Source organism: Carcharodon carcharias, chromosome 30 (assembly GCF_017639515.1).
Source record: "Carcharodon carcharias isolate sCarCar2 chromosome 30, sCarCar2.pri, whole genome shotgun sequence".
Lineage (NCBI taxonomy): Eukaryota > Metazoa > Chordata > Chondrichthyes > Lamniformes > Lamnidae > Carcharodon > Carcharodon carcharias.
In genome coordinates this window covers 18,964,625-18,981,471 of record NC_054496.1, presented here as the reverse complement: position 1 = coordinate 18,981,471, position 16,847 = coordinate 18,964,625, and the positions used below count along the sequence as shown (strand labels likewise).

The 16,847-nt window shown below is 42.7% G+C and overlaps 1 protein-coding gene across 1 annotated transcript in view; it reads right to left on the bottom strand.

Moving 5' to 3' along the window:
- Positions 1-442: 442 nt before the first annotated feature.
- Positions 443-16,847, bottom strand: part of si:ch211-194b1.1 — a 148,375-nt gene continuing 131,970 nt past the window's right edge. Inside the window, exons 16-19 of the mRNA XM_041176986.1 lie at positions 12,200-12,373; positions 10,732-10,936; positions 9,082-9,256; positions 443-8,592 (exon numbers count right to left, since the gene is read on the bottom strand). Of these exons, the coding sequence (XP_041032920.1) occupies positions 9,112-9,256; positions 10,732-10,936; positions 12,200-12,373 (524 nt within the window). The 3' untranslated portion in view covers positions 443-8,592; positions 9,082-9,111. The remainder of the gene's footprint in view (positions 8,593-9,081; positions 9,257-10,731; positions 10,937-12,199; positions 12,374-16,847) is intronic.

Below are 16,847 nucleotides of genomic sequence, written 5' to 3'. Positions count from 1 at the left end.
ATCTTCTCTGATGCTGTAGAACTTACACCCAACCAACAATTACAATTTTGCATGTATAAATTAGTAAGCAATATGATAGCTACACAATGCCAGAGTCTCTAACCTGTTAGGCTCTTCTTTCACCAGGTAGTCAGTGCTAACTTGCTTAGCTAGTAAGCACCTTGTACAAGGACAGCCCAATCCTTTCCTGATTATGTAACAGCTAAAGTAGGAACCCTTAACTGCTAAGAAACTTTCATCAGAAGGTTAGCAATCAAGTGGTGTGGATGTGCACAACATCCAACTTAAAAAAAATTTAAGTCCTAAAGAATGGAAGGAAGTATGTGCTTCAAGTCAAGGAAGGATTTGATCTGTAAGCAACTGAAATGAGAAGCTTCTGCACCTCCTAGAGGCCAAGAGGGGGGAAAAAACTTTCCCAAAAGAATAACCACATACAAACCAATTTATATTTCATTGTTTATTTAGGGTAAATGGATACACAACCTTCAGTAACATGTACAGCAGTAACAGTTTGTAGCTCTGAGGCACCAGCTTCCAGTTTGGTATGTTAACCTCAACAGTTTAAGAACCAAAAAAATTAGTGTGGAAAGTTGAATCAAAATGGGGCATATACACAAATTATTGGAAGCTTTGTCATCTAAATTTATAAACAACTCCCAAGTACAAATATCAGTAAATACAGTCCTTTATGGCTGTGTGCAATCAAGTATACATATTTTAAAAAATAATAATGCAGTGTTTGTCATTACAAGTGTGTTCCACTAACCCCAGCAACAGAACCTGCACAGCTCAGGATAAAGTAAGCAGCAGTAGAGTTTAAAGGTTGTATTAAAAACGTGAAGCTTAATGAAGCTTCAACACAATTTCACCATAGCTGTTGGGCATTGGTTTTGGATATCAAACTTTAAAACAAAGTATCTTAATGATTAACCTCTGCTGTTAGTAATCTAACTGAATGACCCAAGTAAAGGGGAGGGGGAAAAGCCAGTTAATTAGGATCAACACATCTTACTGTACCCTGCTTGGAAAATGTTTATATGTAGAGAAAATCATTCAGTATACCATCCAGATATAGTGATGGCTCCCCAATACCAAAAACACACTTACTGTGGAGGGTAATACTGAATGAAGATGGATTTAAGGTAATACCAAGTCCTAGCTACATCACACTGTGCTGAAGAATGGAAGTATCTGTGCTTCAAGTCACTGAAGGATTTGATCAGTAAGCAACCGAAATGAGAAGCTTCTGCACCTCCTAGAGGCAAAGAGGGAAAAAAAAACTTACCTATAAGAATAACACCACATGCACATACACAAAGCAAGGACAATAAATCCTAAGTGTTCATGTGCTTCTTGACAGCTTACATTCTAGCAACCACATTTGGAGGCAAGAACTTCTATACTTCAGCTGCCTGTACAGAATACACCAGCAGGGGAGTTTATCTTAGTCATATCTTGACAGCGGCCATAGTTTCCTTGCCACAGCTGCTCCATTTACTGGTCTTCCATCTGGCTCATGACTCTTGGGTCTTAACTACCCTCTATGATGGGACTATATTCTACCATCACAAATTGTTTTAAGTACTACAAATGACTCCAGGAAAGCATAAGCCACAGGTCAAAACTATTTTATAAAATTACAACTAAAATTATTTTAAAAAAACAAGACCTCAATGCAATGGCTAATATCAGGCCTATGCCTGTTTTATCTATTTTAGAGATCTTTGTTCTATGCTGGGCATTGTTGCTTCTATATAAAAAAGCTTGTCTTTAGCATCCTCATATAGCTGGCATCAGTGAAACACTTCATTTAAGACCATGAATTAGAATTCCAAGTGTAAAAGTGACTTTCAACCTACAAAATACATCTATACAAAAGCAGGTTTGACAATTTTTTTTAAAACAATATTTAGAGAGGGATAATAATAGAATGGGCTGGACATCACTCACAAATACAGGAAAGCTTTGAAATGCAACCACAAAAATAGCTCATCAGAAAATGAACTGTTGATTAATATTTACATGCAGGCTACATTTCATTGACACTTTGAAAAACAGATTTCCCTGCCCCCGAAGAAATATGAATAGGAGACCAAATCACAGTTGATGCCAATTCCCCAAATAAGGTAGCCTCCACGTCCTAAAACTGAACTTCAAAGAGAGGAAATCTGACCGCTCAGGATTTCTTCCGAAACAGCAATTTGGCAAACCACAACCTTGGCTGACGTGCTCTGATCAAACACGCTATCAAGTCCTGCTTATGGCTCCATTCAAGTTCAGCTCAGCATGTAACCTATGACTCCCATTTTGGCAGGGGGAGGGGGAGGAGAATCAGAAATTTCAAGGGAGCAATGATATTCAGACATGTCTGCTAGGCTATTCAATGGGAGTTGCCACATGCTATTGTAAAAACAAATTGTAAGATTTGCAGTGCAAGGGTTTGAAAAAAGCAAGAGCCTGGCTCCAATTGGTTTTTAGGTCAAAGTGTCAGTCTGCAAAACATAGCAACATATGCATGTATGAAAGTACTCTGTGTAACAGCCATCTCTATTGGAGCAGCAATAAAAGCTGGAAACACAAGGCTGACTAGTCTGCATCTGAAATAAGAAAAGGTAGGTTAACTTTCTGGGTGTGTTTCTCTATCCTCCCTCCCCTCTTCAATAGCCAGCACTCGAGAACACAATGTTAATCTGGATGAGTTACAGATGGGGGCCGGCCTGAGTATTCTGGCAACTGCAGGTTTTTTTCTGTGTTTGTGTACTGGGTTGCTCACTTTAATGCTCCCAGAAAGGAGTCAACAGCTAATGAAGCACAGATGGGTTATTTGTGATATGGGTTAGGTAATTTAGTGAAAATAACTCCTTAAAGCTCCTTGGTAATTTTGAGTCACTGGAGATCGCCAGGCTGATAGATTAAGCAACCCAACCTCTCACCATCTGTGCCACACTACATCACTTTGGCAATTCTGCACAGGCTCCACCAGCTTATGAAAGGAGAATTATCAGTAAATTACAAATTAATTCTACAACCACAAAGCAACTGAAGAAAACGAAGAGCAAGGGGTGGGGAGATATTTACAAGACTATGTAGTTCGAAGATTCACAGCTGTGCATTCAGACTTTCCAACAGACTCATTTCGGATGTTCCAGATGATGGGTCATCAGTTTAGCCTCCAATTCTCAGGTTTTACTCCCAGCTCAGTGTGCACAGGAAGAGTTTCAGATCATGCTCTCAAGAATCCTAACGAATCGGATCACTGTACCTTGGCATAGACGTGATTTAATGGTGTCCAGTTAACTTGGGTGTGGGTGGGAAAGACCAGGGAGTCTAAGAGTGCTCTAAGAGCACTCCCATTGAATTACTAGCACATTCTACACCATTTAGGGACTCTCAATTTTCCACTGCTGTAACTGTTCCTGTGATGGCAGGGAAAATATTTCATCTGGGAGAGGGGCTATTCTATCTGCATTAGAGAAAAAAAAGTCTCCTTTCCATCCAGTTTCCCAATCATCTTGAATGTGCTCAATTTTATTGTACTGAATTTCATAAGCTCCTACATTCTGTCCCACACCTCGAGCAATGCTTAAAGCTAGACAGTTACTGAACCGCGAGGAGCGGTGACGCAAATCCTGTTCTCAGCCAACATCCACAACTCATTTTTCAGCAGCCATGAGCAGGAACTGTAACTGGAATAATGACTGAGATTAGCTTGTTCAACAGAGACTGGGAATTAAACCTAGAACCCTTCTGGCCTGCAGGACACCACAGGGTGATTTACCCAATGAACCATTAGAGAAAGCTGACAAGCTAGGCGAGAGATATCCTTATGATTTTCCAGTTACGCAGGTTACCATAAACTCTGACGAAGAATGATTATATTTACTGCCTGTCCTCTTTTGGGAATTTACTTCGATAAGATGCTCTGTGCCTTGATCTGGATTGTTGGTGTAGAGTTCTATGCCCTTGCACACACCCCTTGTTTTTCAGAAATGATAAATGGTTGGCACATAAAAGGAGCAGCTCTGCGGAGTCCAGCAAAATTCTACAGACAGATGTTGAGTCACATAACATCTTGACAGTACTAATTAACTCTTAAGATTAACTCTAGGATACATTTTCCCAGAATTTTAATCGCTACACCCACATGCTCTGGGAATACCCTCCCTAAACCCATCCCTCCTCCCTTAAATCCCCCCTCTCTGACTAAAAGGCAGGTTCTCAATTTGTTTAATCCAGTGATTAAAAAACAGGTATTACATATTACCATTGGACTCATTTTTATCAAAAGGGTTGATGTTGACCTCTAGATTAATGGTAAAATCCCTATGCTTGAACATAAAGCATCTTTGTTAATTTTCAGGTGTTTTTGATCATTTGTCTTTGCTAAAAGTTACCAATTTACTTGTTAGCCAGCCCATTAAATTGGAGCCCACTGGACCCCAAGTTGCCTGCAACACCATCTTGCACCCCACAAACTAGCACCACCTATCACACAATCCCATGTACTTACCACAACTTGCAAACTAATCCCTACATCTACTTGCTACAATTAAGGCGAGGACAGTAAGGAAGGAATGAATAAATGTGAACTTTCTGAAATACCACAGCATTCATAAGAGTGTTTACCCCACCCCCTCTCCCCGTTCAGGCACAGGCCATGCAGTGTCATATTTCTGCCAGCAGATGGTGAAATGGCAGCACTGGTATTGCAGTAAAGAAACTGTTTAAAATCAGGACCCTGAAACAAGAGACAAACATTTACCTCTGAAAGATCTTGGTATGAGCACAAAGAAATTGAAAGCTGCATAAAATGCAAACCCCATTCGTACTGTGGTAACGCTTGTATTAAAAAAAAGATCAGGTTAAAATACAAACACAGATGAGAATCAATAATATTTCATAATACATGCGAGAACATCAGGTTATAGTACAAGGAATAGTAAGCATTTTAAAAAGTTTCCACTGCATCAATAAAACAATAAGAAACTTGCAGCAAAATACGAGCACATCAACCACTACTAGAGGTACCATCCAGCTCTAAGAAACTGTACACAGTATTCAGGTTTCCAAAATATTCTTTTAAAATTCCTCTCAGACTCTTAGAAAAATGACCATGAACGATCCTTTTCTAAGTTGGTTGTAAGATGGTGCTTTCTTCATCAGAGTTAAGTCTGAGCTTTGCCAGCTCAGTTAAGTGATGAACTGCGCAAATGCTTCAACCCTCAAAACCAATATTAACAGTCAACGCCAACTACCCTGAAGGTTCCTTTAAAGTTTGGGAGGAATTAACTGGTCATTCCTACAGCATTTCAGACACTGACCACTGAAACTTTAGTAACAATTTTCAAAAGAGAATTGAATAAATACTTGATGGTGGAAAACTTGCAGGGTTAAGGGGAAAGGGCAAGGGAGTGGGACTAATTGGAGAGCTCTTTCAAAAGAGCTGGTATAGGCATGAAGCTCAGAATGGCCTCCTCCTGTTCGGCATGGTTCTCTGAAACACAATGTCACTGTTTAATCTTCAACCTGCTATCTCCTATGTGCTTACTCATACTGAAGAAATGTAGGTGGGGTGCTGAAAGTTAAAGTTAAGCAAAGGCATGTTAAACAGCTTAAAGCCCTATTGAATTCAGTGATCAGTCCAGTCACTATATAGTAAGGGGAGGGAAGCTTAAATAAATCCCCTACAACCTAGTAAATTCAAGGATAAGGGCACAAGAGGTTTCCAGCATACTTTAAAATGTCAAATGAACTACCCCGTGGGCTGCTGACAATCAAACTGTTAGGAGGGCAAACCCTTCATTGTATTACCTGGAACCTGAGCAGAAATGACTTTCCATTTCCCTGCCAAGTGTGTTCTTGCTCTCATTAATAAGCCACTCACCCTGGGTGTGTATTTTGGACCTACACACTGCGAATACTTCAGTGGCCAATGGTCAACGAATGGAAGGGTTTTGCAGCAATAACCAGAGATTTGAATGTACTACCCAGCACAATTTAATGCCCACCTTTTCTCAACTGCTGGACCGTAACTCAGCACATCTCCTTGTTGTGATCAGGACCATAACGACTAGCTCAACATGAGCACCAACAGAGCAGCCATTTGCCATCCCCAGCAACAGCTCACTGTGATCAGAGGTGCCTAGTGAAACCAACTCCTGAGGTGCGTTTTGGTGTTTCCAGAAGACACATTTTCTATGGACAGTGACTCTGGCAGGACATGGCTTTGCATTTCTCAGAGAGACTCACCTTAATCTGGATTTTCAATACTAGGAATACAACCCAAATCTAATCCTGTTAAGAACTGTATCCAACTCCGCAATGCATGCTCCCCATGTACACAATCACATCAACTCACTTGGGGGGTGGTATGCGGAGGGAGGCATCTTCCTGTAAGCAACTGAAACTCCAGGGTTTGCTCAAACAAGGTTTTCAGGGCTGTCATTAGGATTTCATACAACTTGATGGTGGGCATGTTCAGATCTGCATAGGCCATGTCCATCGGAATTGCTAGAAGCTCCCAGTTCTACAATGATGGGTTAGGTCTCTCTGGGCAAGTGCTGAACATTTGGAGGGAGCATGTAACATGAGGAAGAAGCACTGATGGTGACAGGTTTGGCAGTGATGGTAGCGGTTTCAGACAATGAATTAACAGCATCACACGATGTTAAAATGCATAAAATGTGATCTTTCCTGGAGCGCATTGACATCAGTACACAAAAAAATTAAACAAAATTAAAACTATATCACACAAATGAATGCTGAAAGTGGATTTAAACGGGTACAGTTTGAATTTCCACCAGTTCAGCCTAGGAGCTTTTGTACATGTGTTGACACAGCAGTCCATTCTCAAAATGAAATCTTATTCTGGGATACCTAGCAACCAATCTCATAGCACCTTTGGTTATGAAGGTATATTTCATTACACTCCATGTTACAACAATACATAGTCACAGGAACAAACAGGTAACAAGATTTTTTTTTTTGGTCACAGGGAGTCTGATTGCATTAGATGCATAGACTCACATCACAACACTGAAAACAGAAAGTGACCACAAACAATAAGTTTTAAATCGAACAGTTTCAATAAAAACAAACGGCCTTTTGTGCTCTGCTTTCAAACCAAAAGAGGGGGCCGTCAGACAGACAGGGTTTTTTCGGTGGGGAGTGGAGGGGGAAGAGAAGAATTTGAGTTTGATGAGCATCTTCCTAGTGAGCAGCCTTGAGAAGACCTTCTTCCCCTTCCTCCCCACAGCTATATCTGGTTTGCAGAGAACCAGTGACTGGTGCACTATCGCAGCAGCAGGAAGGACACTTGGAAGTGTTACCATTTAGAGGCAAGTAGCCCAGACAATGTTTACTGAGGCAGTGGTGAGAGCGTGGTGTCCGCAGGGGCCAGCCCATCAGGGGCTGCACAGCCTCTGGGGCCCAACTGCCCTGAAGCGGCATCTTCCACCACCTGCTTCAATTCACGGCTGGTCAGACCACAAGATGCCAAGAGATTCTCAGGTGTGAAAGGGAACATGACCAAAGATTCTAAAACCTGCTTCACACTTTGCTAAAAATCAACCATCACCTAGCACATACGAGAGGATGAAAGGAAAAAAAAAAACATCTTTACAGTTCGACTATAACATACACTTACATTTTTATGTGATGTCTTGCCACTTTGTGACCTAAGCATTTCTAAAAACAGGTCCTTTGTCAAATATTAAAAGAGCAACTAAACGCTATGAAACATCCAACAGGATGAGTTATAAACATGTTACTGAAAAAAAATGCAGATTTAGCTCTTGGAGTTAGAGGAATAAACTGCCCTCTCAGAGTCATGACTGTCCTATCCATCCCCAAGCTACATGCCCATTGAAATTGCGTTACTGAAGGACATGGGTCGACCTACATGCGGGCATTATACTCGTCCACTTGGTGAGAGCGTGGAGAGACTGTATCAACTGCAGTGTTACTGTTATAAAAACCTTGAATACTCAGAACAGAAAGCAGCAGCTCTCTGATCACCCAACAGGACGATGTTCCTGCTAAGCTGGGAAGTTTTAAAAGATTCAATGTGGTCCGGGCTCCTCTTTCCCCAGAAGGCGTCGAAATAGATATCGCCAGTCAGCGCTGTGCTGATGAACCAATAAGAAGGGTCCCAACTGACACATTAATCCTTTAGATGCTGGTGCACCTGCTCTGAATTTCCTGCTTATTGGTTCCGTGTTGGGCTGCGCTGCTGCAGTGCTCACCTCCGATCTGCGACTACAGGCTGACAGCATGCAAGGTAACCACCCCATCAGCAAAGGTCAGCGCATATCATATCATACCAAACCAGCCTTGTACCACTACCTTGCGCCACTACCCCGCAGGTTTGGGTGACACACAGCCCAAGGTTAGGCCAGTAAGATTTGCGATCCCGCGGTTTCACAGTACATAGAAGTGCATTATGTCCAAACCTTCTGCTCACAGTCACTCATTTTTGCCTTCATGCAATGATCTGCAGCTCAGCAGCAACCTGCATGTGGTCCCTTTTCTCTTTTCCTGCTATCCATGACGATGATGATGAGGGGAAACACTTAATAGTTTTACTCGCTACAGCTGGGTAAAGTGTTTAAAAAAAAGTGGCACAAGGTTGAAAAAAGGAATTTTAAAATAATTTTCATCATCTGCCTTTTGATTTCCTTCTCCCCTCGTCTCCCAAGGCATGGATTGATGCACTGATCCATTGCCTGGGAGTGCAATGGTGGCACCAAATGGATCACAATCAAACCATGTCTTTGCTTCAGGTTACATAAATGCCCAATTACAACGCTGTGCACCCCTCCCCATGCAGTGCCACTCCCCCTGAAGTGCACTGTGCAACTTACGAAATTAACCAGGGCTAAGTTGTTCTTTATAATATTCTAACTGTACGAGGCGAATGCGGAATTACTCTAAGGAAACCCACGTAAGGCAGATACTTTCATTACTACACAGAGGTTTAAACGCTCAAGGCAAAGAAGAATCTTTCCAAACTTCACTAAACTAGAACATAAATCGAGTTGTGTCTTCACAAGAGACTTCAATGGACGATCTGCCACAACGTACCCACATATCCACATGGGCAATGGATTCAGCCTATTTCCCCGTCTCGGTGGACACGCAGATCTCTTCGCGGGCAGCCTCTGCCTTTGGGAAGTTCATGTCCAGGATGTGTCGCTGCAGGTGTCTCACCCAGTCTTCCTGAATTGAGAGGGGACCATGGAACTCCACGTCGCAAAATCTGTTCAGGAACAAAGATGCATCAGAAGCTGCTGATCCAATAATTCATTTCTTTGGTGAAAAATAAGCTACCGTCTCCAGTTTTTCCTTAGTTACCTCATCCATGCTGTGATAAAGCGCACTCCACCTGCGTGTTGGTTTGGACAGAACAGGTGGTGGAAAATCAAACTAGATAGTGAAACCTCAATAATGGGCACAGTGTCACCAGCCAGGAGCCAAGCTTCAGTCAAAGCAAGGGTGTCCATGCAAGCCTTAAGACAAGGCTGTGACAACAGTATTGTCATCTAAACTTCCACTTAGCTGGAATCAAACTGCTTGATTTATCCAGAATTGGGAGTAAAAACCATAGACAACAGTAATACGTTCTTACTATTAATATCTGCTCAGTTTACACAAAACCCACTCCCCATTTTGCCCCATGTCATATAATGCTGCTTTCATCTTCAAAGAGATTTCAGTGTCCTATTCCAGGAAACCATTTGGTGAAGGGTAGAACTGGAGCCAGCCTTAACACATTTTCATAAGCATTTATGTACAGAGTTACACTTTGAAAGCATGCACCTCCTAACCCAACAATCACGGTTTCAGTCCATGTCTATTTACGGGGGCACAAGTGAATCCCCATCAATGCCCACCACATGCCTAGATTCAAGCAATTAATATACAATTAACGTGCGACAACGGAATGACAGCAACTCATAATTAAATTGCTCGAGGGCTAGAGATAGTGCCTTCCGCAATGTTGAGTTGTACGGTCTTTAACCTGGCAGCTTTCAGCAGTGGCATGGTGTGGGGGCTGCTAAAAATGGCCTCAGCAACGTATGACTAGGAGTGGAAGGAGATCTGTCAAGGTCCCTGTTACTAACTGCCACCCAGTTATTATCTACAGAAAGCTGAGTACTTGTGGGCAATAGGCTCAGTCAAGATGCCCTCCAAAATGTAGCAGTCTGCTGACAAAGTGTAGACTCTATTGTGAAAAATGTGTACTTGGATGAGGTACAGGAGTACGATCATCACTGACTGAACCAGAACACCTACAATATTCAATTACCCCTAACACTGGGCTAACACCCATCCACTGCACGAGGATACAGTGCAGTGACTCACCAAGGTTATTCTGACAGGGCTTCGCTCCCTGCAGCCTCTACCATGGAGGAGGCCAAGAGCAGCTATGTCGTGAGACTACCATCGCCTTATTCCCCTCTAAACCACACACCATCCTGACATGGACATATATGGCTGAAATCCCTAGTCAAAACCCTGGAAACCACTACCCAATACCATTATGGGAGTGCCACCCCTACAGGACTGTAGTGGTTCCAAAGTCCAACACCAACTTCTCAGGGAATTGGGAGTGGGCAATCAATGCAGCCATGGCTACATCGCCAAGAACTAATATATACAGAAACAGCCTGCTCAAATTTCCCACAGCATATCACAGGTAAACATATTCCATCGCATGCCTGGGACACTTACCTGCATTTCAGAGTGTAGATGTTTCCTATAAACTTCACCAGTGAGAGGGGTTCAGGTTTCGGCACCGGAAAGATCACGGGTCTCACTCGGAGAGGTCTTGGCTCCTCTGATTTTGGCCTGAACGTCTTTGGCTCCTTCCCTTCCTCGCGCTTCGGTGACACGTTCTCTGTACATACCACTGGTTTATGCTGCTTACGCTCGTAGTCTGAACACGAAAGAGAAGTTGTTAGCTTGTTGTCTCATTCGATGCATAAAAGTCATGTCCATTTCAACCTTCCTTAAACTGTCAGGAAGATGTTCTCAAGAATAACTTCAGATGCAAGTACAATTAAACCCTCCAAAGATCACACTGCTTTATAAAAACTCCAAAATTACTTCTGAAGAAATCTACTGCTTATGATGGCACAGAGGTTTATCTTCCTGTATGTAGTGGTGCTTAAAGGCATAAGGAATGAGAAATGTCATGTCATAATCAAGGAAGCGCCCATTGCTAAATGCCTGACCCAACATCTGTTTAAGAGTCAGTGGACATATTTCTTCAAGCTGCATATGCTTTAAATTGGAGAGTAATGTTCCAATATGTGAATGCCAACTATATTCAATCTGTGCAGGAAGATATTGAGTTACTGCACCTCTCAAGAGTTTTAAGATGTACAAAATTGGCTACTTCCATTACTGAGTTTTGGGAGGAAAAAAAGTCTGATTTCTGGAAAGGTGGCATGGTTAGGGCACGATTTTCCTCTGGTCCATGCACACAACCATTTAGAGGGTTTAACTGCACTCACCGATAGGATGCAGGGACTATTCCACATCTGCCATGAATCAAGTGGGTATAAAAGAAATGTCATTTATCAATTATATTCTGCAACATGTCCATTACACATTCAGTGCTACACATAGTTTTTAATTACAAGTTACGCTCTAAACAGGAGAAGAGTGAATCAGCGCAGTCCAGTCCTTCTACTTTTAACCAACCTTTCCCTGAAATTGTTGAACTCTGAAAGTTATGCTTGCGAGGTGAATGTTATGCAGGGTTTTCTAAGTTGCCAAACCGCATGCAAACGGGGCTTGATCTCATACCGGTATAGGCTTACTTACACATTACAATGAATTATACACCATGGCTCGGTTTCTACACAGGGGAAAGAGTGCGAGAACAAAAAAAGGTACAATAAATACAATCCACTCACGTGCAAATTAAAGCAAAACAAAACTTATACATAAGCAAGCAAAAGCTGCAACTAGTCCTGAACTTCTAGGGTTAGGCTTTGCATTCTCAAGCATGTCAATGAAATGGAGGCTCAACTTCATTAGGGAGGGGATTAACTTTGTGTCTGGATCACAGCATTGTATAATCACACAGTTTCCTTTACAGTGCATTTCAATTTAACAAGTTTTCTCTTCAGCACTGTCAAAGTTCACATTTAGTTTGTTTTTGGTTAAGTTAGACAAAGCCAAAGGGTCTCACATGTGTCGGTGAGTGCAGGTTCAGCCTTTTCGTGGAGTTCCTCAAACTGAGACAGACTCGGTAACTTCCTTTTCAATCCAGATTTCAGATGGCCACGCATGTGGTTGGAGAGGCCTACACCCGTGGTTAGTGTCACTCCACAATACTCACAGGTTCCTAACTTGACTGGGTGCTCTGTTGTCCAAAATGAAATTAAGATTCAGTTACCACCCTGCCTTCCACAGTTTGATTGCTAATTTTAATTTGAGGTTCTGGCAGGTCTCAACCTAGTTCCCAGTGGACGTGAGCCCACAGCACAAATTAAAGGCTCTCAAATTTAGCACTGACTGCCTGCAAGTTTCTTTAGAGGGTGCTGTGGAAATGGAAATGTCATATTACTATTAGGGCCTGCTCTTGGAGGGCAAGGATTGGTAAAGATGCTCGACAGCTGGGGGATGGGCGATGGTTTAGGGAGCTAGGGTGAGAGCTCTGTATTATAGGTGATGTCCTATCTGACTAAGAAACCCTAAATGACTGCAAAGCAGAAAGATGCACCACTCTCAATCACACAGCTCTCACACAAAACACACATACTCAGTCACTCCTCATCCATGCATCAAGCCAGGTATTTGGAGGCAGGGGAAAGAGGTGCAAAGTAAAGGAAGCCCCAGAGTCCACTCGGTGATTATTCCTACAACCAGCATTTACCACTGAACAATTATTGCCTTTCAATTTTTAAAAACGCTCTTCAGTGAATTTCTTTTCAAGATGCTGTATTGGATAAAATCTGCATGGAAACTTACTTTTGTTTTAACATGCATTTGGATTGAGTCTGTGTTGATGTTTGAGAAACTATTAGATTCCTGCAAGCAATGTAGGCTAAAGCCAATGGAAATGCTGGATCTGTAAAGGTGTACAATTGAAGGACAACAATGTGACAGCAGCACACAGCTCATTAACCTACTACTATTGCTAAAGAGAGTCTTTATGGTACAGGGAGAGGCCTTTCAACTCATCGAGTTCATACCAGGAAAAAGAAACAGGCCTTTATTTATTCCTGAAGTATTGCAAACATTTCAACTGATTACAGTGCAGCTCCTCTCCCCAGAAAGGCCCATTACAGTGCAGCTCCTTTCCCTAGAATTGCCCATTTCGATGCAGTTCCTCCCCCCAAGAGAACTGCTCATTACAGTGCAGCTCCTCTCCCCAGAAAGGCCCATTTCGATGCAGCTCCTCCCCCCAGAGAACTGCTCATTACAGTGCAGCTCCTCTCCCCAGAAAGGCCCATTACAGGGCAGCTCCTCTCCCCAGAAAGGCCCACTACAGGGCAGCTCCTCTCCCCAGAAAGGCCCATTACAGTGCAGCTCCGCCTCCCAAAGAGACCCATTACAGTGCAGCTCCTCTTCCCAGAAAGGCCCATTACAGTGCAGCTCCTCTCCCAGAAAGGCCCATTGCAGTGCAGCTCCTCTCCCCAGAAAGGCCCATTACAGTGCAGCTCCTCTCTCCAGAATTGCCCATTACAGTAGCTCTCCACCTCCAGAATCATCCGGCTGTGCAATGTGGAACATGTTCAGATTTTCACCCAATGTTATAGCATTTGGGAGGTGATCCTGACCTGTACTTAAAACCCTAACCAGCACATATTGCATTTGTGTGCTTCACCAGACAACAGAGTGTCTAACTTCTCCCCCATTGACATTCAATGGCATTCCCATTGTTGGATTCTCCACCATTTTCATCTTGGGTTGGGTTGGGGTGGGGTGGGGTGGGGTGGGGAGGAGAGGTGGGGGGTGGGTTTAACCACTGACCAGAAACTGAACTGGGCCAGCCATATAAATACTGTGGTTACAAGAGCCGGTCAGAGGCTGGGAATTCTGAAGCAAATAACTAGTCACCTGACTCCCCAAAGCCTGTGCACATCTATAAGGTACCAGTCATGAGTTGATGGAATAATTTCCAATGCCTAGATGAGTGCAGCTCCAACAATGCTCAAAAGACATGACACTATCCATGACAAAGCAGCTTACTGATCAGTACCACATTCACCACCTTAGGCATTCACCCCCCCCCCCACCACCACCGACGCACCTTGGCAGCAGTATACCATCTGTACGATTCACTGCAACAACACCAAGCCTCCCTTAACAGCACCTTCCAAACCTGCAGCCTCTACCACCTAGAAGGAAAAAGGCAGCAGATCTATGGAAACAACATCACCTCTAAGCCAAACACATCCCTGACTTGGACTTTCACTGTCGCTGGGTCAGTCCTAGAATTCTCTCCCTAACAGCTCTGTGGTGTACCAGCACCACAAGGATTGCAGAAGTTCAAAAAGGTGGCTCACCAACCACTTTCCAAGGGCAATTGGGGATGAGCAATAAATGCTGGCCTTGCCAGCGGTTCCCACATCTCAAGGACAAATTTAAACAAAAACCTCGGAGCTTTAATTAAAGTCACAACCAGTGGGTACGTTAAGACGGTGGCTAAGAGTCAAGATCAGAACAAAATGACAGGTATAAAAGCTGCGTCAAGCAGAGCGAAGGCAAACCAGACTGAAACTTCAAGCACTGAGCAAGAGGAGTGTGTTCATTTGCCACCACCTCTGCCCAGCCCTCAACATGAAGTTACCTGCTGGGCTGAGTTTGGTGGAAGTTCATAAATAGAAGTCAAGTAATCTGACAGTATTGCCCCTTCATGGGATCATGGAAAGAGCAGGCCAGGTTGAGAAGGGAATGGGAAGGTACTGGTTTACACCTCATAGATGATCATGGCTACCCAAAATTAGTGGGATATAAGAACATTGAAGCGCACTTGGAATTTATTAAATGTTGCGTTCCACCCCTCTCCATTCCACACATCAGCCAGCCAGAATAGGTAGCTACTGATGAAAGTTCTCTTCTGCCAGACTCCATAGCATAGGAGCACTTAACTGCTTAATGCAACTGAAAATTGAACTGCCAATAACTGAAAATCGAACTGCTAACAACTGATGCACAAGCATGCTGTACCATAGAGTCTGGGACACAAGTTATAATTCCACTTGTAAATGACCAGAATTTAAGAATGATATTTTAAAAAATGGAGCATGCAAAATGAGAACTTAGTGTCAAAAAGCAAAGAGGAGTATAGCAAAAAGGCCTGGTACAGAAAGTAATCATTGCACTATTATGTCAAAGCAATTAACCCTACTCAGGGTAATAGCACTCTAAACCAGCCCAGCTAGAATCAGGAGTAACCATTTGCCCCATGTGGCAAGTTCCCAAATCTATCAGAACCTCAAGAACATGCAATAAGCTGAATAGGAAAAGTCTCGCCTGTAATTTTCCCCACTAATCAAGTTAATTTGAGCCAATTTGCAAAGCTGTTGGAGACAGCAAAAAAAAGCTAAATGTTTACATTCTTTAGATCAACAGATCTTTGACAACAAATATTTCAGATAGCCTGCAATGTCTGGGCTATGATCTACCTTGAGTAGAGAAGAGAAGCAACCTCCTCTGTGCACAATGCCATGAAGCTTTCTGTTAACTGGAAATAGCGACAACACCGGCTGTGTTTGTATGATTCAGGATATCCACTATATCCTACTGAAGGCTGTTAACTCCTTAGTAACCAGCTGCACGGAAGGATCCCCTGAGGTTATGACCTTGGGAGACTTCTGTATTGATGCAGATATCAAATAGGTACTTACTTCACATTAAAAGATTATTGCAATTTAATCTGATCCAACCAATTACTAATTTTGCATTTTTTCATTTCTTGTACTTTTCTATTTTGGGTATTTATTGTGCCATTAAGGGAAAAAAGGTATCCATGCCATGATAAGAGTTCTCTTCACTCTTTAAATGCAATTTTATCCTCCATGCACACTATGAACTGGCAAAGCTTTAACAATTTGCATTTATATAACGCTTATAACATTGTAAAACATTCCAAAGCACTTGCTACCAAACAAAATTTAACACCAAGCCGCTAGAAAAAATGACTAAAACCTTGATCAAAGTGACAGGCTTTAAAGAGTGATAGAGAGATGGGGAGGGAACACCTCAGAGATTAGGGCCAACAACAGTGGAGTGATTAAAATCGGGGATGCACAACAATGCAGAATGGGAGGAGCACAGATATCGTGCAGGGTTGTGGAGCTGGAGGAGATTAAAGAGTTAAGGAGGAATAAGGCCATGGAAGGATTTGAAAACAAAGCTGAGAATTTTAAAACTGAAGCACTGCCAAACCGGGAGCCAATGTAAGTCAGCAAGCATAACGATGAGGGGTGAATGGGTGTTTATGGGCAGCAGAATTCTAGATGAACACAAGTTTATAGAGGGTAGAATGTGAGAGCCAGACCAGATGAATGTTGAAATAGTTAAGTCTGGAGGGAACAAAGGCATGTATGAGTGTTTCGGCAGACAGATTAATCGAGGGGTACAGTCAGATGATGTTATGAAAGCGGATGTGTGGTAGGAAGCTCAACTTAGGGTCAAACACGATGCCAAGATCTGGTTCAGCTTCAGATACTTAAAAGGGAGGGGGGTGGAGTTTGTGCGTAGGGAACGAAGTTTGCAGCAGGGGCTGAAGATTTTAGGGAATCTTTAGGGAAGATTATTTTAGTTTTTCCCTAAACAAGGGGAAAAACTACTGAACAATTCATTTATTACACTACAAAGACCATACA